General features: G+C 41.6%; 1 protein-coding gene across 5 annotated transcripts in view; it reads left to right on the top strand.

Annotated features, from left to right (window-relative positions):
- The window catches only part of LOC119887161 (complement C3-like), a 34,620-nt gene extending 8,096 nt beyond the window's left edge, over positions 1 to 26,524 (top strand). For 2 of the 5 annotated variants that reach the window (XM_038698070.1, XM_038698069.1), the window contains exons 2-8: positions 12,079 to 12,275; positions 16,845 to 17,040; positions 17,238 to 17,400; positions 20,796 to 20,840; positions 21,231 to 21,325; positions 22,582 to 22,670; positions 26,486 to 26,524. In XM_038698070.1, coding sequence (XP_038553998.1) covers positions 12,103 to 12,275; positions 16,845 to 17,040; positions 17,238 to 17,400; positions 20,796 to 20,840; positions 21,231 to 21,325; positions 22,582 to 22,670; positions 26,486 to 26,489 — 765 coding nt within the window. In that variant the 5' untranslated portion in view covers positions 12,079 to 12,102 and the 3' untranslated portion in view covers positions 26,490 to 26,524. Of the gene's footprint in view, positions 1 to 10,847; positions 11,002 to 12,078; positions 12,276 to 16,844; positions 17,041 to 17,237; positions 17,401 to 20,795; positions 20,841 to 21,230; positions 21,326 to 22,581; positions 22,671 to 26,485 lie in introns of those variants that run through there. The other 3 variants (XM_038698067.1, XM_038698068.1, XM_038698071.1) reach the window with 3 other exon arrangements.
- Positions 26,525 to 27,602: the final 1,078 nt, after the last annotated feature.

Genomic DNA, 27,602 nt, shown 5'->3' with positions numbered 1-27,602 from the left:
GACACCTCTGAAATCAGGATTTGCGCCGATGACTCTTGCAAGCCTGAACTGCCCTCTCAGTGCATTTTGGTCGCAGAGCCAAACTATGTCTCCATGGTAACGTTCCTTTCAGCAGTATGCCACTTACTGCGAATGAACAGGTTCGGGCCAGCAAGTTGGCTCCAGGACTTCCAGAAGTTGTTTACTATCGTTTGCACTTCTTTGAGCCTCTTGAATGGGTAGGTGGTGTAGTCGACAGTTTTGAAGTCTCCACTTTGTGTAGCTCGACCAAGCAATAAGTTGTTCGGCGTGATGTACTGGATGCGCTCTTCTCGGCTTTGGACTCTGGCGTCAATGGGTCTCTCATTGGCAAGATTAGCAGCTAGCTGGAGCACTGTCAGGAACTCACTGAAGGTAAGACCTTCTACATTGCCAAGGCTTTGGAGGGCTCTCTTGGTGACTCTGACAGCAGCTTCGGCGGCTCCGTTTCGGTGAGGTGAATCGGCCGGGAGGATTTTCCACATCCAGGTCGTCTCATTTTTGGCAGCATACTCTTCAAGTGACTCTTTGCTCTGTTGATTCAGGTAAGTGTACATCTCTTCTAGGACAGGTCTCGCTCCGACAAAGTTCGTACCAGGATCAGACCAGATTTTACGGGGATGGCCTCGGACAGCGGTGAATCTCTGGTAGGTAAGCAGGAAGCTCTCTGTTGATAGTGTGTTTGCCAGCTCGACATGAATGGCTCGGCTGGACATACAGCAAAACACGACGCCCCATACTTTCATGGTCACTCTCTTTTTGACATCATCCTTCACATGGTAAGGTCCAAACAGGTCAACGGACGTAAACTCGAATGGTGCAGCAGGACTAGACCTCTCATCAGGTAAGTTTCCCATTATTTGCTTGCAGGTTCTTGCTTTTGCTTTCTTGCAGACGATACACTTGTCAACGACTTTTTGGGCAATGACCCTTCCTCTGATGACCCACGCCTTTATCCTCATCCGCAGCAGGGTTCCCGCCACACCTTCATGTCCCTTACTGTGTGCTTCTCTGGCTAGCAGGGTAGATAACCAGGCTTGGAAAGGTAGGAGGGGAACAGCTCTGCGGTCTTCTTTGAAGGTCTGGATTCTCCCACCACAAACTAGAAGTCCACTTGTTTGGTCTCTGTAGACGACTAATCTGTCTGTTGTGGTGCCTGGGAAGTTGACGCCCTCTTGTGCTGCTAGGCAAAGGTCTCGAAACACGTCCCGTCTCTCTCTGACTGTAAGGATACCCGAGGATGGTACTGCCTCCCACTTTTCTTGGTCTCTGGTTTCGGCACTTAAGAACTTTTTAGCTGCTCTCCAGATCCAAGCCACAGTCCCAATCAGCCTTCTCAGGTTGCTGAAGCGCTTTCCATCGACTAGATGCCGGACTGCTGCTCCTGCTGGTGGTCTTTCATACTCTAGCTGGGCTGGATTTTGTGCCGTTTTCAGGCGACATCTGGAGAGTAGTGCTACGAATGTTTTTTTCTGGATCCTTGTGACTTTGTCTCGAGCTTGGGCTGCGACGTCTCTGGCGGATTTCTTTGGCCACTCATCGTCAGGAAGTTGGAGGAACTTTGGACCCGACTGCCACTCGGAGTCCTCAGTTAGGGCATCTGGACTGGCCCCTCTAGTGATGATATCTGCGATGTTTGCTGGCCCTGGAATCCACCACCAGTCTTGGACGTCGGTACTGCTCTGGATCTCACCAACGCGATTTGCGAAGAAAGTCTGGTAGCCATAACTCTCACGCTGTATTGCACCCAGGACTGTTTGACTGTCGACAAGATGATACCATTTCTTGACCTGGAGTCGGCAGTGTCTCTGGAAGTAGGTCTTGAGGCGGGCTGCGAAGACTGCTCCGCATATCTCAGCTTTTACAGGATCCCCTTTGTGGTCAAGGGGGGTCAGCTTGGATTTGGATTCGACCAGTCTCACAACGACACCACGGCTGCAACTCCAGCGAAGATACATCACTGCGCCATATGCGTGTTGGCTGCCATCAGAGAATGTGATTGCACTGGGCTCTGCGCAGAGATCTGGTGGAGTCAGGGATCTGGTGAAACGAAGTTGGCTCAGGTCAGCATATTCTTCCAATAGCTTTATAGCGTCTTCTCTGAGACCTTCAGACAAAGCAGCATCCCACGAGTCTTCTAGCCAGTATTTTACCTTGGCTTCTTGAAAAGCTCTCCTGACCAGGATGGCACCCTTTTGTTTGACAGGAGTCACAAGGCCGAGTGGGTCATACAGGCTAGAAACCTGGCTTAGCAGCTCTCGTCTGGTGAGTGGATCAGGTGTTTGATTTCTGACCTCCTGTCTGAGCAGGTTTTGACCAAGGCGCATCTTTCTCCTTTTCTTTGAGAAGTTAACTGCAACCATGACATGGAGTTTGTCGTCATTGATGGTGTAACCAAGGCCAAGGGCTTTGTTGTCGTCTTTTGTCAGCTGGTTTGGTAGGATCATAGTCTTTGGTATCTCATCCTTGGGTTCTTTCCTCCCACCTTGAATGGAGTAAACCCAGGGCTTTATGTGGAATCCTCCAGCTTTCAGGATGTGTTTGATGTTGGCTGTGAGGCATTTCAGATGGTCAAGGTTGTTATGTGAAGTCAGGATGTCGTCGACGTATACATCTTCTCCCAGCACGCGTCTCTCTTCCTTGAAGTGACTGAATGAAGGTAAGTTCGCAGTTTCTCGCATGCGACTTGGGCTATGCAACCGGCAGGTTTGTCTCCGATGTTGACTCTTGTTATGGCAAAATCTTCTATTTCGGCATCTTCACTGTCACGCCACAGGAATCTGTGCAGGTGGACCTCTCGATCTTCCAGCCAGACAGAGTTGTACATCTTCCGGATGTCTCCAAGGGCAGCGTAGACACCAGTTCGGAACCTCAATAAGACAGCTCGGATTGGGTTCAGGACATCAGGACCTTTGATGAGGATGTCGTTCAGACTGAGACCTCTGCACTTTTGGCTGCTGTTCCACACTAGTCTGACTGGGGTGGAGACTGAGTGTGGGTTTAGTGCAATGAGATGACTTATGTACCACACTGGCCCGGTCCAACTCTGCAGAATGTCTTTGGACAGCTTCATTGCGGCCCTGCGGTTCACCATCTCATGGATCTGTGCAGCGTAGGCCGCCTTCCACTCAGGTTCTTTTGATAGCTGCTTCTCAGTTCTGAGGAATGTTGCCTCTACTGCTTTCCTGTTGTTTGGCAGGGTTGCTGGATCTTCTGTCCACGGATACTTAGCATGCCAGTGTGGTTCGGTGCTGTGTACATCTCCAGTCGTGTATGTCAAACCATTTCTTATGATCTCCATCTCCCTTTCTTCTGCAAGAGTTATCTCCTTTCCCCCTGGCTGGCAGTTCCCGCAGCGACACCCTCCACATCTCGGCTGACAGGCGGCTCCGATGCTCTCCCACCTCCACCACTTCAGAAAGTCTTTGCTGCTGGTGGCTGTGTTAGACTGGGTCTCGGGGTGGTCGGGATACTGGCAGGAAATTGGGTCTGTCTTGAATTCGAGATATTTGACTGCTGAAGTTCTCATTGATCTGGCGAAGTGAGTCTTGGACGAATGGGCCATCAGGGTGACTTCCTCAAAGAGGTCTGGATGCATGCCCCCGACTGTCTTGCCTAGTGGACCCTCCCAGAGCACCAGGTCACCAATTGAACGGATTTTTTGGGGCACCAGCTGGCCTTCTTTGTGGCTGATCAGAAGCTGGATTTCTCTGGGTCTGATGAAGTCTTTGAGGGGAACATCAGGAAAGATTTTCTGCAGCTTGTCAGGTTGAACATGTCGGTGCACCTCTGCAATTTTGTCAAGTCCGTAGCAGATCAGTTGGTGAGACTTCAGAGTTCCTTTTGGAGTCCTGACTCTGATCTTGAGGAGGTAGCGCTTTGTAGCGACAGATACTTTCATCCCTCCGACGCCATGGACGACTAGTGCGACATCTTCACTGCGAAGGTTCAGCTTGCTTGCAGCTCTGTGGGTTATGTAATTTGTGTCAGACGCCAGGTCAATAAGTGTTCCGATTCTTTGCCCGTCATTGGCAGTGACGTTAAGGAGCATCAGGATCACAGGGTACTCGTGCAGACCAGTCTCCTCCAGAAGGCCTCTCTCTCCTCTCTCTGCTGCAGTGGAGTTGTATGCTCGAGATGCGATGTTGCAGAAAGCATTGCGACACTGCTGCGCTAGCTCAGGTGAAAGTTTGGAAAGAAACTCTTCCTGGGCCTCGGTGTAATTTTTCCCTCAGCTCTCACCGGACCAAACTTGGGTCTTTGGGACAGCTGTCTGGGTAAGGGACAGAGAAGGTAGTGGTGTTGGTCTCTGCACTCTGGATTCCCACACAGGTAAGTAGTTTTTCTGCAGGGTTCATTGTGGATTTCGAGGCACCTCTTGCAGGCTCCGAGCTGTTGCACTGCGTCCCTCTTTTCCTGGAGCTTTGTGGTGTTCTAAACCTCCTGCAGATGTAGAGCTTTCTTTTGTGTTTTGGATCTCCGCAGATGATGCAGCCTCCTAATTCACTGCTGGATTTAGTTGTCCTTGTTCGGGCATACTTTGTTTGAAACCTGGTCTTCTCCTTGGCAGGGTCGATGTCTCTCAGCTGTTCTAACTGCTCGTAGATAGACTCTTGGGATTGGAGGTATGCCAGTAGCTTGTCAAAGCGGTTCTGGTGGCTTACAGCATTTCTTGGGTCAGCAGCGTGGGTAAGCCAGTCTTTCTTCAGGGACTCTGGCAGCTTGCTCTCGATGGATTTTATTACTAGTGGGTTTTTTATGGCATCTGCATTGCTTAGTTCATTTAAATCATAGAGGGCCTTTTCCACTGCTTGGATGAGCTCTACGATTCTTCTTGGGTGGTTACCACGAACAGGTGGGATAGCTTGTAGCTCCTCGACAATCTCAATAGCGATGGTGGCTTGGTTTCCGTAGCGGTTCTCTAGGACTCTGAAGATCTCGTCTGCTGAGGTGTAAGTAGAGAGCCGTAGATCCTTGGCCACTCTTTCGTCGAGGCTATCAAGTAGTTGAAATTTCTTCACCTCTTTGGATCCGGTTGGTTCACCTTGCTTCTGTAGAGCCTCCCATTCTTTCCTCCATCTGTAATACTCACGCTGGCTGCCGGTAAACTTTGGTAAAGCTGTGGCTTTTAGCTTTATGGCTGCAACAGGGGCTGCGCTGTGGGCTGTGACAGGTACTCTGTTGCTGTCCTCTTTAATACTTGCTGCTCCAATCAGGGCGGCTTTCCTCGACACCAGCTTGGGAAGGAGGGTTTCGAGCTCCGTTAGCCGACGATTGAAATCTTGCTTCTCGGCTCGTGGAGCCCAGCGGTTCCAGGTCTGGTGCGCTTCTTTGGCTTTGTGCACCAGGCTCTCTAAATGGCGGAGCATAAAGTCATATGCCTCCAGGGGTGTGTCAGGCTGAGTGGAGGAGACGTTCTCGCACTCTGCCTCTGCAGCTTTTAGAGCAAGGGTCAGTTCTCTTTCACCACATGAGGCCCATAATGTCTCCTGGACAAGGTGCTTTACCTCTTTTAACTTCTGCTCACACTCTTTCTCCGTCTTCTCTATGTCAGCTCTCTGTTGGTCGCTTAACTCAGGTGCGCCCTCTGCTTCGGTTCCTTTGCCCTGTGCAATGTAAGCAGCCTCAAGCTCCTCATTTGCATCCATCACTTTAGCGCCCTCTGCTGTGAGTCTTTTGAAGTTATCTTGCAGCTCCTCCACAGACATCTCCATGTGGGTCCTCGTTATATGGTTGGTGAGTCGGGAAAAAAGTCTCTTTACTGTAGTTCGCTCTGTTTTCAGCTCTTCGAGTGACTTGGACTCGGCCATGTTGCCTTTTTTGGCTGTTGGACTGACAGGTGAACGGCAGGTAGTTGATTTCTTCCAGGCCCCCAGGTGGAGTCTTCTCCCTCTTTGTGGTGGGCTCTTGTGAAGATTTCAATCGTCGGCGGTTTTTCACTGTCAAGTGTTTCTTTTAACTGCGAGGTGTCCACACTTGACAAGGACCAGACTTCGGATTTCACTCAGAATAATTTATTTGAATAATTGAACAGGAGTTGAACAGTATAGGTGAAAAACCGATAGCCCGTCAAATCAAAAGTCTCATTCCCCGCAGTGGATGTGTGCTGCTCATTCCGTCGTGTCAGTCCCTTTCCACCAGCCAAATGACTGCGTTATATGCTCCCGCTGATTGAAGTGTGTGCGAACTTCTGATTGCTCAATCTAATTCACCTGGTCGAGGGTGCGCCAGGGCGCGCACGCACGGTCACACGCGGCTGCCGATGCAGAGTGGGGCGGCACGCAGGTGAGACGGCATGCAGGAGGAGGCGGGCACACGGGAGACAGGCGCACCTCTGCCAGATCAGCGCGACAAATATACTATGGCATTTTACTGCAATCAGCTGAATTTGATAGGAAAAAAAGGACAACTTTTTGAAACTGGACTACAATTTGAGCTTCGTGGTAGTCTGTAGGCTAACGGACGTTACCAGCGGGGATTAATAAATAACGTTTACCACATTGTTGACCACATTCACATGGTCAACACTTTCTCTCACACACAGCAGCCCACTACTTGCCCCAGATGTGTGTGATACTGTTTAAGTTTTAAAAGACTGAAATAAACCAACAAAGACAACTACTCAAGGAGAGACCGCAAATCCGCCCTTTATCGTATCATATTAATTATTAATCATGCGTAATGACATTCATGCGGTGCGCAGCATAGTTCGTTTGGAAAACGTGTTTATTTTAGTGTGTTCATCTTATTAATATAATGTACATTTGTGATTAAAAATAATGGTTGTTGGTAAATGAATTACTGACCCCCACAACATGAGTAAGAGCTCAGACCCTCCTTATGGACTGTAACTAGAACCCTGCTGGACTATGTGGACTATCAAACTGTACAGTCAATACAACATGTATACCTGTATCAATAATTTTGTAAATATCCACTTTTAAAAAGTGGAGACACAATAGCCTACTGTAATAATCATTTTACTTTATTCACTGTACACACACAGATTACACAGTTAGAAAAGGAGTTGGCAGCAGTGACTGATTTGCATTATCCAAAACATTTTAAAGAAAAGTCTGAATGCATGGGTCTTGGCATGTTCCATCAAAATATCTACCACTATTAATATTTGTACATCTAAATCACGCAATTTGGTTATATGCCAACAGTGGCTGTGGTGATGAGTAGTATCTTTATGTGGCTAACTGTTTAAATAACCATGTGTGTTAAATATCTCCCTGCTCCAAAAAAGCTGATTTAATATCAACTAGTAATAAATCCTGAATTTGCCTCAAACAGGTGTTTTGAAGCAGGAATAGATTAAATCATGCAGGACAGGGGGTAACTTTCTTCAGGAAAGGGTTGGGAAACACTGTCGTAGTACATAAACTTAAATTAAACTAAGATCAATTCATACAGCCAGCAAAGTCTTTGCACACTGTTTAACATTAAGTGTGAAAAAGCTACACCGAACGGTCTAAACGATATAGATCTTTATTTTATCTTCTTTTGGACAAATAACTAACCTGAGCAGGACAAATGCAAACCTATGCCCTTGCAAAATGCTTTACAAAAAACAAACACACAGTAGCTTCATACAGGCTATGAGTAAAGTTAGCTTACGTTATCCAAAGGGGGAAAAAAAGCTAATCCTGCTACTTCAGGAGTTAACGCTAGCCACCTTCGGCGTAGCCTAACGTAGAACGACACCTATGTAGAACGACAAATAATCTGACATTCTGTAATTTGTGTGATTTAGATGTACTAAATGTGTATTGACAGCAGTAGCTATTGACAGCGAATATACACCAAGAGCAATTGTGACGGGGCTTGTACTCCAAATGAACAAAAATGGCGTAGTCGTAAATGATGTTTTTGTGATTTATTGGGCTCGTTCTTCCAAAGGTACAAAAATAGCGCTCAGCAACAAAATAGTCAAAAAAAATAGTATTTACAAAATGTACAGTATTCACAGTCCAAGCAAAAAGGCACAACAATCTATAATCAATCCGAGTCTCTCTCTCAATTACCTTTTCTGTAACAGCTCTGGCACACACACTCCCTCTGGGCTGAAGAAGAAGGAACCCCCTTTAACCACTGAGGCCCATCCCCCAAGATAATTAACTCAACAATTGGCCATATCTCATTAGCTTTCATTAATACAAAAATAGCATAAATGTTCTAAAATTACAAGCAACAAAATACATATGTCACTGTGCCTCAAATATGCCCAGGAAAAATAATAAAATTATTTTGGGCCAAAAACCGGCATCTGGACATGACGTCATTGTGATGTCACACTCTGGCGTACCGCGTCTGATGCAATATAATCAGGAAGTGTAACAGGCGCTCGGTTTGACAGTAGTGTGTGGTGATTGTGGACTGAATACTGGGAAATGTTTTTTGGACGTCGAGGTTATGGCGTTACTCAATGTTCTGGATAATGCCAACCAGTCACCTACCGCTGTCGCGATGTGTAGTAGCGAAACAACCGAAAATGCATCACGTTACGTCCTGTGGGGACGTAAAAAACTGACCGGCCTGACAGTGGAGGTCTGCAGTTGACCCCTCTCCTGAGTTTAATAAAGTTTGTTTAGTTAAGGCGAGAAATTAGGTGTGTGAGAGCCTCCTCTGAGTTTGTTTAGTAGATTGAAATTTGCCTAAAAACGTAGTACATTTCAATAAGAAATAAGATCCTTATAATAACCGTTCAATAAGATCTGACTTGAGTAGTTATTATTGCACAGTGTCCAGCAGCAAACAGTATATTGCATATATTAGTAAACAGTGTATTTCACATTGCCACCCCTAATTACTGTTACATGCCAGAGAGGTTACCATGCTGAGGCAATCTCAGAGTTCAGTAGCTTTATAGCACTTTGGAAGAAGCTGCTTAACTGTCTACCCATTGTTTTCTTTACAGGTGCCAGAGGAGCTGATTGCAGAACCCTCCAGATGTGATTTGTCCCAGCTTCCAGTGACGCTCTTCAGCACCTGCTTTGCTCAGCCTTTTCTTTTTACTCACAACACCTGAACACCACTGATGCGAAATTATGACACTGGGTTCTTATCATTAAAATAGCTCTTACAACACATTATTTCAAGTCATACAAAACAACTTTTACATTTGTAACCTTTTAATATCGATGTTTTCATGAATGCAAGACAAGAGTTTAATTTGTTAAACTATTGCTTGTGTATTAGGAATAATTTGTTATAAAATTGATCAGACTAATTATACTTAAAATAAAATCACATTCTTCATTCATCATCAGATACCTATCTTAACAGTAAATATTGTGATCTAAACTCTATATTATAGTTAACAGCTGTAAATGAAAATATTAAGATGGTATTTATAGGTTAACATTTTACATATGTTAGTAGAAAGTAAAAATGAAAGGTTGATTTTGTATACTGTTTTATTTTTGAGACTATAGTATAGTTTTGTTTCTTTGTTTTCTTTACACTTGTTAAAGCACTTTGTAACTTGTTTTTGAAAAGTGCTCTGCAAATAAAGATTATTATTGAGACAAATGTGTCATTCACTGAGATGTTACTCTGTTGTGAAAAACAAAGAATTATCTGCAGACTGAATGGTTTTGACGACCTGCAGGTGGTGTAATTTACTGCGACCTCTTAGAAGGTTTTGTGTGGTTTACATTGTATAGATGCACCTATTTATTACATGTGCATTGTGAGCTCCTCAGAGTTTGCAATCTAGTGGCATTCATAATTACTCTGTGCAGATCATTCTTTGTTTCAGCACTTACCCACAGTATGTTTTGGATGTGCCCACATTCTTCTGTGTTTAAACTAGATTTATATCAGAGCAGCAAACAAGGCACTCTTCAGAAACATCAGGCTCCTTTACTGGGTGTATGGCTCCTTATTTATCTTGATAAGGTAGGAAGTAAAAATACTCCTGCACGCACAGAAATACATTTCATGTGAAACACACTGGGAGTATTTTCACTTTTCAACTTATACTAGACTGATGTTCTTTAGCAAGAGTTCAGCTTTGATGTTTTATCTGAGGTATACACGTTCAGCTTTTCAGTAAGTAGTAATGACAGGGAACAGGATTTTTAACAAGCTTTATTACTTGCTGTAATCAGCATTCCATTTGTTTAGGAGAGGAGGAGACTGACTTCATCGCCGTGTAGAAACCTGCTGACTGATGAAAATTAAAACAACAACACAGGACCCAGAATTTATCTGTACACTGTAAACACACAGCTGCACGCTGGCTGCTATTTCACAAGCAATACATTTAATGCCGATGTATGATCTCAGGCAGATATTGTTGAGACTTGTGTGGCTATTTATGTTGATTGTGATTTATTGGTTTGCAAACAAAGGTGGAAAAGAGGAGCAGTAGTAAAAAAAACAGCCGACATGCTTGATTCAAAACCAGTAGCCTCTACTCGCCCATTCAGAAAATCACTGCAAGGCAAGCCCCACCCCAAAGTACCGGAACTTTCAAAAAGTACTACCTCCCGAACAGGGACTTTTTGAGGGGTAAAATAAAGACCCCTAGAACTACATTTAGACCCTGGTCCCTGCAGTGGAAATGCAGTAATTTCCTCCAAAGGTTCCTAGTCCCGAGGTATAGTCCCTTTGGTGGAAACTGGTTTAAACAGGCTTGGTATTATGCTCATTTTCAAAATCTCATTTAGGGGTTGTACCAGAACAGGTTTACATAGTTTAATTTTCAAAATACACCATATTTTTTGTCATACTGCACGTTGCAGCAGCTCCTCTTTCACCCTGTGTTGAAGGCTTCGTTTTAGGAGTGATACATCTTGCCTCTACAAGATCTTTGTTGGGAGTTGCACATGCGCATTTCCTAGTTAAGGACTACTAGCCAATCAAAATCAGAGAAGGGCGGGCCCTGAGAAGCCAATAAACAAGGCTTTGTTCAGCTGTATATGTTCCCCTTACCAGCTTATCAACATGGACTGGAGCAAGAGTTTCAGAGTGGTGAGTTATTAATTTCATCCATAAAGTTTTAACTGAGCTCTGTCTCTACAACACAACAACTTTACCATTAACTGCCTGGATGGTATTTTGTGTTTGGAAGGGAGAGGAGAGGTGTGCTGCAGCTCAGTGTTTTTCCACCGTGTTTTTGAGGGCGTGTCGGAGTAGCCGCTTGGCGAGCGTTCTATTACGCGCATTTTGCTTTTTGCTGGACTACAAAAAAGCTGTTTTCAGGCAGTTCAGAGCAGTGTTTTCTGTGGGAGATGGGAACTCCCTTAGGGGTGGACGTTGGGCTTTTTCACTTTGCAAACCCTATTACATGCACAAAAAAGTTATATAACTCAATAAATGAGAGGGGAAAACGCAAAAAGCATAATACCACCTCTTTAAGTCTCTGGTTCCCTACTGGCACTCTTGCAGCTGCTGTCAATCAGACACTGACAGGCTCCTCCAGCCAACTGAGACCAAAGAAGCATTTCTGACATTTCCCCCAAAACCTTTTGTTTCTTCTTTTTAATATATACATAAAACAAACTTTAAAACATGCTGACGTAATTGCATTGGACAGTGTTACTGTTCAACAGCCCTGAATATCCAATGAAGCTAAAAAAAAACAAGCACAGTTATCAGCATGTTGACCTTCACAGGAGAGAAATTAATCTCTTGTGTATGATGTATCTTTCATGGAAGCTTGTTAACATTACCAGCCAGCCAGACTCGAAGACTTGAATTAGAACCAGATATCTGCCATCCAATTTAGTAATTTAGCAAGTTAGTTTAGTTACTGACAATTGTTTTTACCTTAACAGAATTATAAGACATATCGTCTAATGTCTAAACTAGCTTGGCATATGGTATTTTTATATATATATATATATATATATATATATATATATGAGACAGAATAATTAAAAATACTCTCAAGGGACAATGTCAGTAAGAAGAAATGCAGAAAAAAGGCGGCAACCATTACATTTTGGATATTCAAAGTTATGTTAAACACTGAGGGCCAGTAAATGACATTTTGCGAATTAAGAATATGTGGATTAATGTGTTCTTCCATCAACATTTTATTCTCAGTTCAGATTCCTTGGGATTAACTGGATGCAGGTGCAAGAGGAGGGAGGTAAGTGCGTAAAAAGAAGAGTGCTGCGGAGCGGGGAGTGTCCAATAATTACAGAAATGGGATCAGGCAGGAGGATGTGCGGGACTCAGCACCGGCTGTTGGCCTTTCTGGTCTTTTCCACTTTGACGTCTCTGGCTGATGGATCACCATTGTAAGTAGGCCCACCTTATCTTTTACACTCTTTATTGAATTTTGCTATTTTTGTGTTTTGCACAATTATCACAAATTTGTGTATGAAGTTAATAAAAGGCTGTTGCTTCACCAAGGAGCATTTACATGGCCCAAGCATTCTATATTTCCATTTCCAGCTCGTAGTATAATTAAATATAATATATTATATTATTATTATTATTATTATTATAATCTATAGTCCCTAAAAAAAAAAAGGATAAAAATATAGTTATTGTCCCTGAGCGAAAATTTGACTTTTACAACAGCTGCAAACCGCTGCAATCAACTTGAGAACAATATATAGCCAACAAAGCAATACAGAGGTACACCAAAGACACATTAATAAATTACATACAACAAAGAAAGAAAAGGGTATGTAAAATATGGCACAAGCCATTAGATATAAATACGTAGACATTATAAAAATGAAGAATGATCTAAAAGCACCAGTGCCTCCTTGCCAGTAAGACACTACATAAAGAAGGATTGAGCTGGTTGTTTGTTGAGTAGTGTTGAATGACTGAACATGAATTTGTTGTGTTGAGAGTTGTTTTTACTATGCAGTAAAAGTAGATGCATTCTTTTTGTATATTACAGGTACATCTCTTAAAATTAGAATATTGTGAAAAAGTTTTTTTTTTTTTCAATAATTTAAATCAAAAAGTGAAACTTTCATATATTCCAGATTCATTGCACATAAAAGGAAATATTTCAGGCCTTTTTTGTGTTTTGGTTTTAGTCTAGATGATTACAGCTATGGAAATTAAAAAGCCATATCTCAAAATATTTAGGGTTGGGTATCGTCTAAAGATTTTACGATACCAGTACCAAAACCAGTACCCTTAAAGTGATACCGATACCAATTGAGTACTTAATTTGATACCTTGCGTAAAATTCCACCTGTTGAAGCCATTGTAGTTGATTAGTAGCCTATTATTATTTTTTCATTATTTTTGTTATGGACAAGCAAGGTTATCTATTTTTTTTTTTTCTTTTTTCAAATAATTACATAAAAATCCTCACGGGTAGTATCATATAGGTAAAGACTAGATCTTAGGAGCTGGAACTGCAGCTGGAGGCTCTATGAGTAAAATCAGCTGCTGCGCCACGAAAGCATTGAAATTATATGATGGAACGCAGAGATTGATCAGTGACAAGTGATAGTAGTGAATAGCAAATATAAATGTACAGAGTAGTGTTAAATGATACCAGAAGATGAAACCTACGAAAAGCCAAGCTTGTGGTGATAAACTTGCAACAGTCACGAACATGCCTGAGACCGCAGCTGAAGGTAAGCCGCTGTTAAAATCACGCATGGACTCGGCACGCGCAGACACATAAGGGAAAAAAGAGAAGTGCCCTCTTTAAGTGTGTTGCTTGCTTGTTTGGCTGCAAGGAAAACCAAACAAAAAGTAATTTTTTGCCACGTTCCTGTTATAATAAGTATCGAATGAAATACTGGTTTGACTAGAGACGTTTCGACATTACTTGATACACAAGGGCTGTTTCTGCTGTTACCTTAAAGGTATCGAAAAGCGATGCCCATCCCCCCAAAATTAAATAACGAATGTGTAATACAGAAATGATGACTTTCTGTAAGGTTTTAAAGTTCTGAAAGTGGTTAACTTAGACACTCAGACTTACTTGGTGGAGGCTCCTTTTGCACAAATTACTGCATCAGTGTGGCGTGGCATGAAGGCAATCAGCCTGTGACCCTGCTGAAGCCCAGGTTGCTTTGCTGATAGCGGCCTTCAGCTCGCTATGTTGTTGGTCTGGTGTCTCTCACTGTCCTCACACCATAGTGTCTCTGTGGGGTTCAGGTCAGGCCAGTTGGCTGACCAGTAATAACATCTCCTGGTACACGTTGCATTGACCCTGGACTTAAAGAAACACAGTGGACCAACACTAGCAGATGAAATGGCACCAAGTTTAATATAGTTTTGGATTTTTATTAGTATTTATATTGATTTTGTTTTGACTTTTCGTTTTCAATTTCAGTTTACATTACATTTACTCATTTAGCTGACACTTTTATCCGAAGCGACTTGCAATTGCTATATATGTCAGAGGTCGCACGCCTCTGGATCAACTAGGGGTTAAGTGTCTTGCTCAGAGACACAATGGTAGATGGGTCACAGTGGGAATTGAACCCTGGTCTCTCACACCAAAGGCTGGCATCTTATCTTAGTTTTTATTAGTTTTAGTGTTACTTTTAGTCTTTGTCGCTGCACGATGCCAAGCTCAGTTCAGTTTAGTTCAGTCCAGTTTAGTTTTCTCACAAAACATTCAAATACAAGTACAATCAGAAATATTTTTGAAAAGATTCACCCTTTTTTAAGCTATCTGATGCTTGTCCATAGGGGCCCAAACACTAAGCAAATATATATTTGAAATACTGACGCATTGTCTAAATAAATACTACAAATAAATTAAGCACATGCAATCTACAGTATAATTTCTAACCTACATACAGCAAACCCTAAGAGCTAACTACACTAATCTTATTACCCAGTGGTCCTAAGAAATTCATTACATTATTCTCTGGCTCTATCATTCTTGTTTAAATATGTGAAATACAATAAATGGTGGTGAAATACAATTGATGGACAGCTAACAAATTAGTGTAGAAGATAGTGTAGGCCCCCCCTTGGAGCCACAAACATCAGGTCCCTAGCACCCTGAAAGCAAGTATGACTGGAAAGCAGTTGTATTAAAATCTAAACCTTTATTAATCAAAAAAGAGGTATTAAAAACAATGTGAACCACAAAGAGACAGGTTGGCTGAGATATCAATGAGCCCATAAAACACACACTAGCTGATATGTAGTAAATATAATTACCAGCAGACAGTTAATCCAGTGCTAGGAGAGCTCACAGTCAGTGGGCATGTGGCAAGTTTATCCCACAGGCAGAATACTAAGTCAGACCATCAGAACAGAACAAAACAAGGAAAAGAAAACCACCAAGACAGTGACTCACTAAGTTACCTGCAACCCAATCTAAACAAAACACAACTCTATGCAGTTGTTGCATTCATATGATTTTGTACACATGTATGAATAAAAGATAATAGAAAACATGTTCAAATCGCACCAACTACGCAGCCAATCCATACCTGGGTCTCCCCTACTACTTTTGTAACTACGTTACATGGGGCACTCCTCGTAACAGCGGTCGCCACAGGCTACACTGACCCCGGGCTCTATTGATGGACACGCAGCGTGCCAGCTCTTCAAGCGTACTGCTTAACTTAACTGCTGGTCCGGCTCATAGGTCCGACCAGACCAACTGCCCCGCACAGTCAGTTCCACCGGCTTCATATCCACTCGAAATGTAGGCTTATTAGGCCCTATAAAATAAATAAAGAAACGAAAACTAAGGACATTTACTCTTTCATTTTAGTTAGTTTTGCAAACATACAATACAGTTTTAGTTAGTTATTGTTCTTTTGTAATGTCTCGTTTTTATTTTTATTTCAGTTGACAATTTTTTTTCACGTCTATTTTTTGTTATTTCGTTCGTCTTCGTTAATGATTATAACCTTGCATGGCACCCCACATCATCACTGAATGGAAACTTTAGACTGGACTTCAAGAAACTTGGATTCTGTGCCTCTCTACTGGACATCCAGACTCTGGGACCTGGATTTCCAAATGAAGTGCAGAATTTACTTTCATCAACAGTCCAGTTCTTTTTCTCCTTAGCCCAGGTAAGAGTCTTCTGACGTTGTCTCTGGTTCAGGCACGACACCAGGAATGTGATACTTGGCCCATTTCCTGGACATGTCTGTGCCTGGTGGCTCTTGAAACACTGACTCCAGCCTCAGTCCACTCCTTGTGAAACTCCCCAAGAACTTGAATTAGCTTTGCATGACAATCCTCTCAAGGCTGCGGTCATCCCTGTTGCTTGTGCACCGTTTCCTACCACACTTTAACCTTCCAGTCAACTTTTCATGAAAATGTTTTGATACAGCACTCTACGAACAGCCAGCCCTTTCAGCAATGACCTTCTGTGGCTTCCCCCCCTTGTGGAGGGTATCAGTGGGTGTCTTTTGACCAACTGTCAAGTCAGAAGTCTTCCTCATGATTGTGGTTGTGTGTACTGAACCAGATGGAGAGATTAAAGGCTCTTCTCAGGTTGACGTGTCTGTGTTATACATTTTTTATTCTAATATTTTAAGATATGGATTTTTGATTTCCATGAGCTGTAAGCCGTAATCAGAAAGATTAAAATGAAAAAATCCTGAAATAGTGAAATTTAAAAATTTGTTAGTGCTTTATGTCTTGTTTATTTGTACAACCCAATACTAATAAAAATGCTATGTCGGTGGGTTAGTAGCAGTTAGTAGTACTTATCACAAAAGTCAAGCTACTTTGGTCTTTCAAATTATGCTAGTAAGCCTAAAATTTGCGCAGTGATGCATTACACCAGAAACAACAGAGTTCAGAACAATGATGAAATGTTTTATTGATCCAGTGCTGGATCTTAGACAAGATAATCAATAGATTGCTCATTATTACTCTCTTTCTCTCATGCTGCTGCTCTGCAGGCAGGTGATGTCTGCCCCCAACTTGTTGCGGGTAGGAATAGCAGAAAACATCTTTGTGGAGTGTCAAGACTGCACAGGAGCAGACATTAGGGTTGAAATCATCGTGATGAACCATCCAACCAAAACCAAAAGGCTGGCATCTACATCTGTGACGCTCACCAGTGCTAAAGACTTCCAGGATTTTGGACAAATTAAGGTAATGTGTAAATAAAAAAAATATTTTACTGTCACTTGGTTTTATTGCCACAACACATTATTTATTTTAAAGCCTGAAATGTTACATAGTCTATATAAATAATTTTCTTTTATGACTACAAACAGGAGTATAAACCGTATACAATATAATCTGACCTGCTCCTCACACCTGCTTGTATCTCTTCATGCTGGTTTCAGATCCCTGCTGGTGACTTCAGTAAGGATCCCATCATGAAGCAGTATGTGTACCTGCAAGCTCAGTTCCCTGACCGACTGCTGGAGAAAGTCGTCTTAGTGTCCTTCCAGTCCGGGTACATCTTCATCCAGACTGACAAGACCATTTACACCCCTAACAGCAAAGGTGAGTTCAATACTCCATTGGTACTGAAGAACACACCCACCTCTGTGTGTCTTTGTGGTCAGGTGAAATTTGAATGACATCGGACGCAAAACTTTATTCAGTGGTTTTTAATTCTCGACTACTCTCAAAATGGAAGAGTAGTATTACACGTAGTAGTAGTAGTAGTATTATTAATATGGAAGGTTCACTTTGTTAGATTAGCAGATTTTTCTACACAATCAAATTCACAACTTCAGTCTCATTTGAAGCCTCACTTAAAAATGTAGCTCACTATTCAAGCATCCAAAAGACTTCATAAATCTTGATTACTAAAATACTTCATCAACCAATAGAATAAAGTGATTTGAATCCTAGGTGAACTTAAACTACCAAAAAACTAGAGGCGCTCCGATCAGGAGTTTTTGAGCGGATCACCGATTGCTGAAAGCGGTATCGGGATCACTTGGTCTATTTGAAGCCTTTTATTTACCATGTAGCATTATACAATATACTGTACATTTATGTAATTAGTCCTAAAAAAAAATGGGCAACAAATTCCACTCCCTCTGTTTTAGAGACTTAAACCATTGAAGGCTTTGCCTGGTTACTGCGAAAATCTTCTAGCTTAACAAATGTAGCTTTCCTGTGGAGTAAACTACAAAAGCAGAACAAACAGCATGTTTATACATTTACTTCAACTATAAAAACTGCAACAAAAAAGGCTGTAGCCAAAATATTTAGGAGCTAAAGTAGCAAAGGCATCCTGAGTCAATGATAAACTCTGAAGTAGCCGTTTTTTGTTCTGGAAAGCTCAGGCAGTTTCTGTGGGCTTTAGGTGGCAGAGAGAGGGAGTGTGGGCTACAGAGAGGAGTCAAAACTGCCTTCAGTGAGATTTGAAAATAATGGACATCTAAATAAATAAAAGTACAATGTTAATTCCATATTATACTGATAGTATATTGTTAATTTTACCTATAGCTACTGTATTCATTATAATTTATTTATTATTAATTTGTTTACCACTAGTAGGCAATATGCCTAATATTAAGTCAGTGGATTGTTTTCATTTATTAGATCCTTGAGCAAGAAGCACAGTCTACATGTTTCACATGGGCCTACTGCCACCATCTTTACCAGAGGAGAGAGTAGCAAACACTTTAAATACGGCCAGCAGGTTTTTATTTGGTTTTATAAAGGTTAAAAATACAGGAGATCATGGGGAAAACGGGAGGGTTGACCTGAGAGGAGTAGAGAGCAGTCGGGTAATGTGAGACTACATCCACACTACTACGTTTTTTTAAACAGTTTTATAACGAATACAGTCTTCACTGTCCACAGCAGCGGGTTAGCTGCGTATCAGAGTTGATCTCCGTCCATATTAAAATGACTAAAAACACACATCTAGTGGCCGTTCACGTACACTGGGCATGCGCATGCTGATGTAAACATGAAGCAGATGGTCTACTCAGCAGTTGCAGAAGATTTGGCGAAGAACCACACCAGGTTTTTTTTTTTGCATTGACCAAAGTGGAAGTGTTACTGAAAGCAACACGGGAGTGCAAACTGTTGCAGCGGAAAAAAGACTGCACGGGAACATGCACAGTACAAGTGTTATTTACACAGTACAAAATATTTTAATAAAAATACAGAAACTATAACTCAGCATCGTGTTTTTGGTTTGGATGACTGATAAGACCCAATCAGAAAGTGTGTGTCTGTGTCATTGTTTTATAAAGTCCTCTCTTTGCATTAGACGCTTTCCTCGCATGACTACATTTGCTGCAAGTGTTCACACACAACGCGAGAAGGCGATTTTAACGTGATAATGTGAATAAACACAACTCACCTTTACTACAACTGTATGAACCCAAAGTAAACATTTTGCTGTGATTTAAATAGTAATAAAATGATTAAACTGATGCTGAAATAACAACAACATGATGAAGATTTGTTAAACATATAAATTCATGCTTTTTCAGGTCTGTCAGCAAGACAGCAGGACAAAGATTTTTGTTTTCTGAATGGAGTTTTGGATCGATCAGGGCTATGCTGTGCTAATTTGGTCACAGTACAGTACAATGATAGCTGGTATAAAGTTACAGACACATGTTTTCTGAACTCACCAGGTAGTTCAACCTCCTCGCTTTCTTTTTTACAAGTAATGTCCAGTTTTTATATAAATATGAAGTTGTAGTCCGACAGAGCTAACTGTAGCACATCCCTCCGAAAGATGGTCTGACACTTGAACTGATGATTTTAGATTTATTGGAAATCCCAAAACCAACGTAAGAGCTGGTTACAAAAATAAACAACACAAACAACAACCCCATTAGCTACCTTACCATATAGTTTCAGAGCATTAGCATAGTTTAGCACTAACTCACAAGCCCAGTATTTGCCCAGCTATAAACAGCCACAATTGTTCAAACCACCATGTTAATATGGTATTATGATAAATTTGTGCCTCTTCGAAGGGGTGCTAAAACATTAAATCTTTCACTGTGTGTGCATGTTACTGTTTCTCCCCTTTTCCGTTGCATGTTGCAGGAAAACTAGTTATGGTGCCAGCCGGTGACTTTCAAAATAAAAGCACCTCTAGTCAGAACAGGAAGTAAGACACTAGGGCTTAAACCGGGTAAAATACCTAATAAAGCCTACTGAAATGACTGTTCAACAATAATATTTCTTCTGTAGAGCTAAACATATACTGGGTTATTTACACTAACTACGCTAACAACAACACTGGAACTGGATGTGCATGAAACCTAGCTGCTGAAAAGCTCCAGTGAAGATAAATCAACGTTGAAATCCCCAAAACTAAAATAAAAAGCTAATTTTAAAAAAGCAGTTTACTCCGAGCTCCTCCCGCAAGTAAACGGCGTAGTTGTCAGAGCAGAATATTCAACTCACTCACTCACTGCCCGCTTCGATTGCGTGTTTGCATTGACTTTGTATGTAAACTCACCGCCCCGAACACTCGCTTCGCTTTTGGTCTGAAAGCACCATGAGATGAGCACGACTGCGACAGTTTCACTTGATCGCTCCTGCTTGTTGCTCTGCTTGTCTGATTGCTGCTCAACTCTCATTGTAAATGATTAACTGGGCGCATTAATGCTTCCTGTCTGAAAAGGACTAGCTAGCTTTGAAAACTGTTCAAACCGCGTAGTGAAACCGTGTTAGCTGCTGTAGAAAATTTGTCCTGCAAGTATTGCATCATCTGATTTGCTTTTTTTTGCCTTTTTAGAGACCACCAATCAAACTAGTTAAAGCCATTATTGGCTTATTACGATCGGTGACCGATCGATCGGAGCACCCTTAGAAAAAAACAAACTAAGTCAGTAACTCAGCTGAGTTCATTGTGGTAGTTTTTTGAGCTAGCTGAAGTGCACGCACGTTTAACATAAATATATTTACAGTTACCAGTCGGGGTGCCTTGATCCAGTCGGTGACCTTAAGATTATGTATGTATACCGCTTACACTACAGGATGAAAATCGTCCCACTTATCCTCTAGTGTGTGGCGAGCTTAAGGCATTAATAAGTGCTTTATAATGACTAATAAACAGCTAATATGCTACTAACACGCATGCTAACTCTAGTCATTTCTATTAATAAGCAACTAGTTTGCCTTAATATTAAGTGTTTGATTTGTTTAATTTGTTTGACTAAACCTTTATTCATTATTTTATATGAATGGATGTATTAATAAATTAGTCATATGAACCAATCTCTTTACTTAAATATATGGAAAAATAAAATCAAAAAGTTGATAAAAAAAATTAGAAATTAAAATTAGATGCACCTTTCTTCGACCTTCAGCAGCAAAATTAACTTCTTTCACTCTTATTTCAGTTAGTTACAGGATGTTTGCTGTGACGCCCCGTATGGAGCCTGTAGATAAGGATGACGCAACCCAAACTGATGCTGAGATTGACATTGAGATTGTGGTATTGTATTTTATCTTTGATATGCACACAATTAAATGTAATACTACATAATCAGATGCGCTGGGAGTACTGAGAGTAGCTAGATAATTTACCAAAAAAACTAAATATTGAATTAACATAATGGACGCAGCCTCTCCTTATAGGGTAAAACAGAAATAGCAACAAAACGAGTTAATCTAGATGTGGACCAGGCTCATAGAATATAGATAAAAAGTAGTGCTGGGCAGCGATTAAAATTTTTAATCTCGATGAATTGCATGATTTGTTGCATAGTTATGCGCAAAATTGAATGATGAATTATAAAGTAGTGTATTATGCAATTTTAATTTAAATGTACTGCTATATACACAAAAGTGCAATAACATGTGGTTTGCAAACACTAAACAAATAAGGAGCTTTTTACCAGCAGTATTCCCTTTACACAGTAGCACTTAAACATTAATTTAATTAAATCAAATATTAAACGAAAGCTATTTAACACTGCCAGGGCATTAGCTTTTATCTAGCTTGTTAAAACCAGTTACATCAGACTCCAGTGTTTTTGTTTTTTTCTGAACAGGTATCCGCAGAAACAGTTTTCTTTTATCAGAGAGCAGCAGAAACAGTCTATGTTCAGCAGGAAGTGTCCCTGTTAGAGTGTGGTGAAGTGTTCCCGGCCGCCAGCTGCCGAAGTTTAATTGTCTTGAACTTTTTGTATGCGACGTGCAGCACAAATCATTGGAAGCGAGATTGATTCTCGCTGTTCATGAGTTTCCAGAATCTATTACTTTTTACTAAATAGGACATCAACAGGAGGGAATTCGCATGGCAGAGCATCCCTGCAAAACTAGATAAAGGCCTATCAGGTAAAGTTATGTATAATTTTAACTTAAGTTAAATAGGCTACAGCTGTGTAGTGCACAGAAGCTGTTCCCTTGGTTACTATCTATAGAGCACCTGCCATTTACTCGTGGAACGCTGTCTCCCTTTCTGTTTACCTGAGAGAACCCGCTGGACCAAGCGACAACATTGTGATTTTAAGAACATTCCTTAGATGGATCTCGTTCAATCAGTGTAATGGAAATATGTCCTTTAGTGAGTCTTCTGAAATAAAGAGTCCAATCCAGACGTCTTTTAAGGGTTTTATTCTTTGCAAAGGGTCATACAGACATACATTATAAAAAGATGTACCACATGTATAATATAGCATCGGTTAATAAATTAATTTGTAAACTGTTAGGGCTCCCATATGGTTTATTAATTCTGTTTATTTTTAGACTCCTGGTGGCATCATTTTACCACTTGATTCAGTCTCTCTGAAATCAGGAATTTCCTCTGGATATTACTACCTTGCTGAAATTGTCAGGTGACTGTTATTTTAATTACATTTATATACATTCTGTTCTTTAGTGTTGAAATGATATTTTAACATGTTTATGGTATGTATTATCTCTCTAATAAAGAGGGAAATCTGTGTGTGTGTGTGTGTGTGTTTTGTATTTTGATTATGTCAGAAACCGTTCATCCCATCCACTTCAAATGTGGCTGACATGTGCTGTTGTGGACCCAAGGGAGTGCAATGTCGCGTTTGGTGCAATTTTAACAAGCAACATGTTCATAATTAATAAATACAGTAGAAAACAGTACTGCGCTCTGCAGCAGCGACGGCAGGGAGCGCTCGCGGGGCACAGCGAAGCTGCTAGCTGCTAGCAGGGTTTATGCTGCTCAGCAACAGCGAGAGCAGGGTACCCTTGCGGAGGCGGGGCTTTTAATACAGGGTACCCGTGGGGTCTTAAAAGTATTAAAAAAGTCTTAAATTTCATATTCCAAAAATAAGACCTTAAAATTCTTAAATTTCATTACCAAAGTATTAAATTTCGTTTACCAAGGTCTTAAATTTTTTCTTGTCCTTTTCATAGGATTTAATTAATGCCATAACGTCATAAATGAATACTTTGTGTATGAGAGACTTCATAATATACTCCGTTTGGTGTGACTCTGATGTTATACAGCAGTACAGGTCACGTTACTGTTTACGTCAGTGTTTAGCTTTACGCTCTGAACTGTGACGTGTTCGCGGTGCACGAGCTCTGGCATCCAGCTCTGCGCGAAGCAGTCACTTTTTAGAAAAGAAAAGAAAACCTCTCTGACATGCTACTAACGTTAGCTCAACGACTCAGAAAGCCAGAAATATGAACAAGTTGGTGGACGAGGCTGAGGGCAGTGGCGCTGAGATTAGCACAACAAGCTGATCGGCGTGCGAGCCAGTCACAATGTGGCGAGCGCTAATGGAACAGCAGAGCTGGAAGACACGCTGCAGGTTACTGGCTGGTCAGTGAATGATACAACAGCAACGGAGAGACAGGTGTGTGTGAGACGAGGACCATGTCTGTGTGTCAGCGTTGCGCACCTGTTGTAGGCTAACGTTATGTGAATGGAAACATTAAACTAACGCACAACGCGCAACTTACATCTAACGTTAGTGATGGCAAATTCGACTCTTTTGACAGACTCGAATCTTCAAATCTCGTTTATTAAAATTAACTAATCTTTTTTTGAGTCATTTTGTTCATTTAAATAGGCTGGTTATTGCGGCGCTGCAGCCCTCTAGTGGGCGATTAAAAAACAGCACCGTTCTCAAACACGGAAGGCTGCCTGGCTTGCTTTAATTGATAAAGTATAATGCACAAATTCACCTCTTGATCACTCTCTATCATCATTATATACACACCCTTGGGCCCACAACCAAATTCAAACCATGTAAAAACCACAGAAATATGTAGTCTATATGCAATACACTACTCCGCCTAAATCCTTCCATTTTCACAGTCTTTCCTGAGTATACAACCAGACCAGCCATATAAATGCTTATGTATATAATAATCATTATCTCTAAAGTGCTCATTCATAAAGTAGCCTAATGTCCCTATGCATGAGTAAAATATTAATATCAGATTTGCGTACATAGAAGTAATAAGCTTGACTATATGAATAAACACACTCTTATTAAAATTCAACCAATTTAATAATAATTTGGATCAAGCCACCAAGTTCTTAAAGAACTCCAGCACAGAGAGAGGAACAAAGAAATATTAACACATTATATAAATGCAGCAGTTTGGCAGTTCTGGACGCAGAATGGGCCACATCAGGTCCTGATTCTGCAGACAGAGAAACAAACATGAGCACATCGCTCTCATCTCAAACACGGCCAGGTAGTTTACCAATCAGGAGATGTGAAACAACATCACGGCTCTGTTGATAAATAGAAAGTAAAAGTTACATTGCGTTCTCTGGCGGACCTGGATCAGCTGTTAGCTGTTTATAGGGCTAACGCAGGGCTTAAGCTGCTATATGTGGCTGTGTATTCATGTTTTAATGACCGGGTTGGTTTGTTTTGGAGAGGAGGCGACCTCGAAGGTAATTCGGCTCCAGGTAGAACCCTGTCAGGGCTCTGAAGTGGAACCAGAACAACTCATCACTTTTAGCTGTACACTAGCAGGACTAAAGTTACTGTGTTAAAATCACTGCACTGTAATAATGTTATGCTTTATAAAATGTCACATAATTAACAAAATAGTTATATAATGTCAGTCCAGTGACTGTTACCTGACAGCCGACCTGCCTCTCATTCTCTGGCGCTGGCAGTCACTCAGCCTGCGAGTGAACAAAAGACTGAGGAGGACCCATGTGAGCGGTGATCGAGTCGTTCATTCCTGCTCCACAGTAGGAGCTGTCACGTGACAAATGAACGACTCAAACCTAGAGACCCACAGTTGCTATAAGTCGTAAACTAATCAATTCTGTTAATTCGTGAAAATGAACGAATTACTCACTGAGACTACCCGTTCCTCCCGAGTAATACACACGATTAGGTCTTATGAACGACACAACACTACTTACATCACCCAGATGCGCTGATCACGGGAACGAGGGAAAACAAACTGGAGCGCAACTCCTTATCCCAGCTGCTTTCAAACCAATACTAGATAATACTATATTTCAAGCAGCCTTTTAGATGCTTTAGAAAAACAGACTTTTTCAGCAGTGGCGCGTTTAGCCTACATGTTAACGTGTTGTTAATTTGTCATTTTGTGTGCTTCACCTACGGATAACAGCTCTCTGTGAGCCCGTTCCATTCCGCTGTCTGCAGGCTAACGTTACATATCCACATGGAGCATTTCAGAATAAAAGCGTTTTGCCGGTCTGATTTTGCTGACTTGTTCAGATTTTGCTTATTGTTCAGTTGTCCTTGATTGTGCTTCTACTATGGTTAAGTAGGCTACGTAGTTAAATTGTTTCTTTTTTTCATCTGTTTTAACTGTGTTTATTGTTAATGTACGATTGAGTCTGCAAAGCGTGTTTGATTTTGAAATCGACCGGATTCTCTATGCCGTTCTGTGTCTGACTTCCTCCCCGGTTCATCTGCTCTGTGCCGCTTGACACGGCTTCCGTCAAAAATAGACTGTCAGTGAATGTTGAACTGTTGATGAAAACTTTCAATTAAAAAAATTGCAAATCGCAATATCTGGCAGAAAAATCGCAAGTACATATTTTTCCCCAAATCGTTCAGCCCTAAGGAGGCGTCACATTGACCCCTGTGAACAGGTACTGCACTAGTACCCTTACTTTTCATGTTGTTAATTTAGTGTTTGTAAGTGATGTAAAGTGTGGAGACACACTGAATTCTCAGTACACAGATCATACAAGGACATTTCAGTTGTGTCAATACAGGCCAAATGATGACTGAATAAATAAATGAGTTGCACAACTGGATAGGAAAAGAGACATTAACTGGAAATAAGGTTGTGTGAGTGAAGCCCCATTTGCTAATGTTATAAGTGAGTGTGAATACACTGACCAACTGTGTTTGTAATATTAAATACGAGTTGCACTTACTGCAATTCATCCCAAGCTTAAACAAGAGAGCTATATCTAGTCAAAGCTAGTTGGAAAGATTGTTGCAGCTAGTCATAGCTAAAGCAAAATTTTGTCAGTTGACAGAGCAGTTGTCAGGTTGTGTATTGTGTGACCCCCTGTCATCGATCAGTCACTTCAAGACTCCTGTCATAATTCATTTCAAATCCCAAAAGATACATATCCCAATAGAGAAAATTTATTGTAAATTCAATGAATATAGAATTTCTAACTGTATTCGGTATATTTCTCTGCATTATAAAGGTGATTAAGCGATTCTGGAGAAATCCAACACCATGAAAATACCAGCAAACACACAGCAAGTAATGTAACTAATGTTACTTTGTGGATTAGCAAACTGATGCTACTCACAACAACAGCATGTCTTGGTGAACTAACCATACTTCTCTGGCTTCAGGAACCTTCCCGACCACTTTCAAAATGGCTCAGGTTATACCCTTGCTCAAAAGCCCTCACTTGACCCTACTCAAGTTGAGAACTATCGGAGCCATTTTTATCTAAAACTATCGAACTTCAAACAGGTCTCAGAATTCCTCTCACGGAATGACCTCCTACATCCACATGAGTCTGGTTTTAAGAGTGGCCACTCTACTGAAACGGCTCTTTTTTGTAACAGAAGCCCTAAGGTCAGCTAAAGCTGCAGCCCAATCCTCAGTCCTTATCTTGCTTGACCTATCAGCTGCCTTTGACACAGTAAATCACAGGATCCTGCTGTAAAGCACTCCTGTGGTTCGAATCCTACCTTTCTGGGCGTTCCTACAATGTTTTGTGGCAAGGACAATTATCCTCCTCCCACTGCCTCTCCACAGGGCTGCCCCAAGGCTCAGTGCTAGGGCCCCTTCTCTTCTCAATTTACACCACCTCACTGGGGCCGATCATTCGCTCACACAGCCTCTCTTAGCACTGTTACGCAGACAATACACAACTGTACTTATCCTTCCCGCCAGGCGATCCCACCGTCTCGGCGCGGATCACAGACTGTCTCTCGGACATATCTGCATAGATCAAGGCTTGCCACCTTCAACTTAAACGTCTCTAAGACTGAACTCTAGGTCATTCCACCAAGCAATCTATTCACCATAAAATCAAACTACAAATTGATACCTCCAACCAGGGTGGTGAGAAACTTGGGTGTCATGATTGATGAACAGATGTCCTTTTCAGACGATGTTGCTGCTGTCTCAGTCGTGCAGAGAGACATGAGAGACAGAATGTCCTTCTAGTAGGTCTTCCAGCTTGTGCGTGAAACCCCTACAATGGTTCAGAACGCAGCAGCGCATCTGGTTTTTGATCACCCAAAGGACACATGTCACTCCATTACTGTGTGACCTCCACTGGCTACCGTGGCCTCCAGTATTCA

This window comes from Micropterus salmoides, unplaced genomic scaffold, assembly GCF_014851395.1.
Source record: "Micropterus salmoides isolate LMB-PRFRI ecotype aquatic unplaced genomic scaffold, ASM1485139v1 Ms_hic_scaffold_4026, whole genome shotgun sequence".
Taxonomy (NCBI): domain Eukaryota; kingdom Metazoa; phylum Chordata; class Actinopteri; order Centrarchiformes; family Centrarchidae; genus Micropterus; species Micropterus salmoides.
Note: the sequence above shows the minus strand (reverse complement) of the source record. Positions and strands in the feature narration are given on the sequence as shown.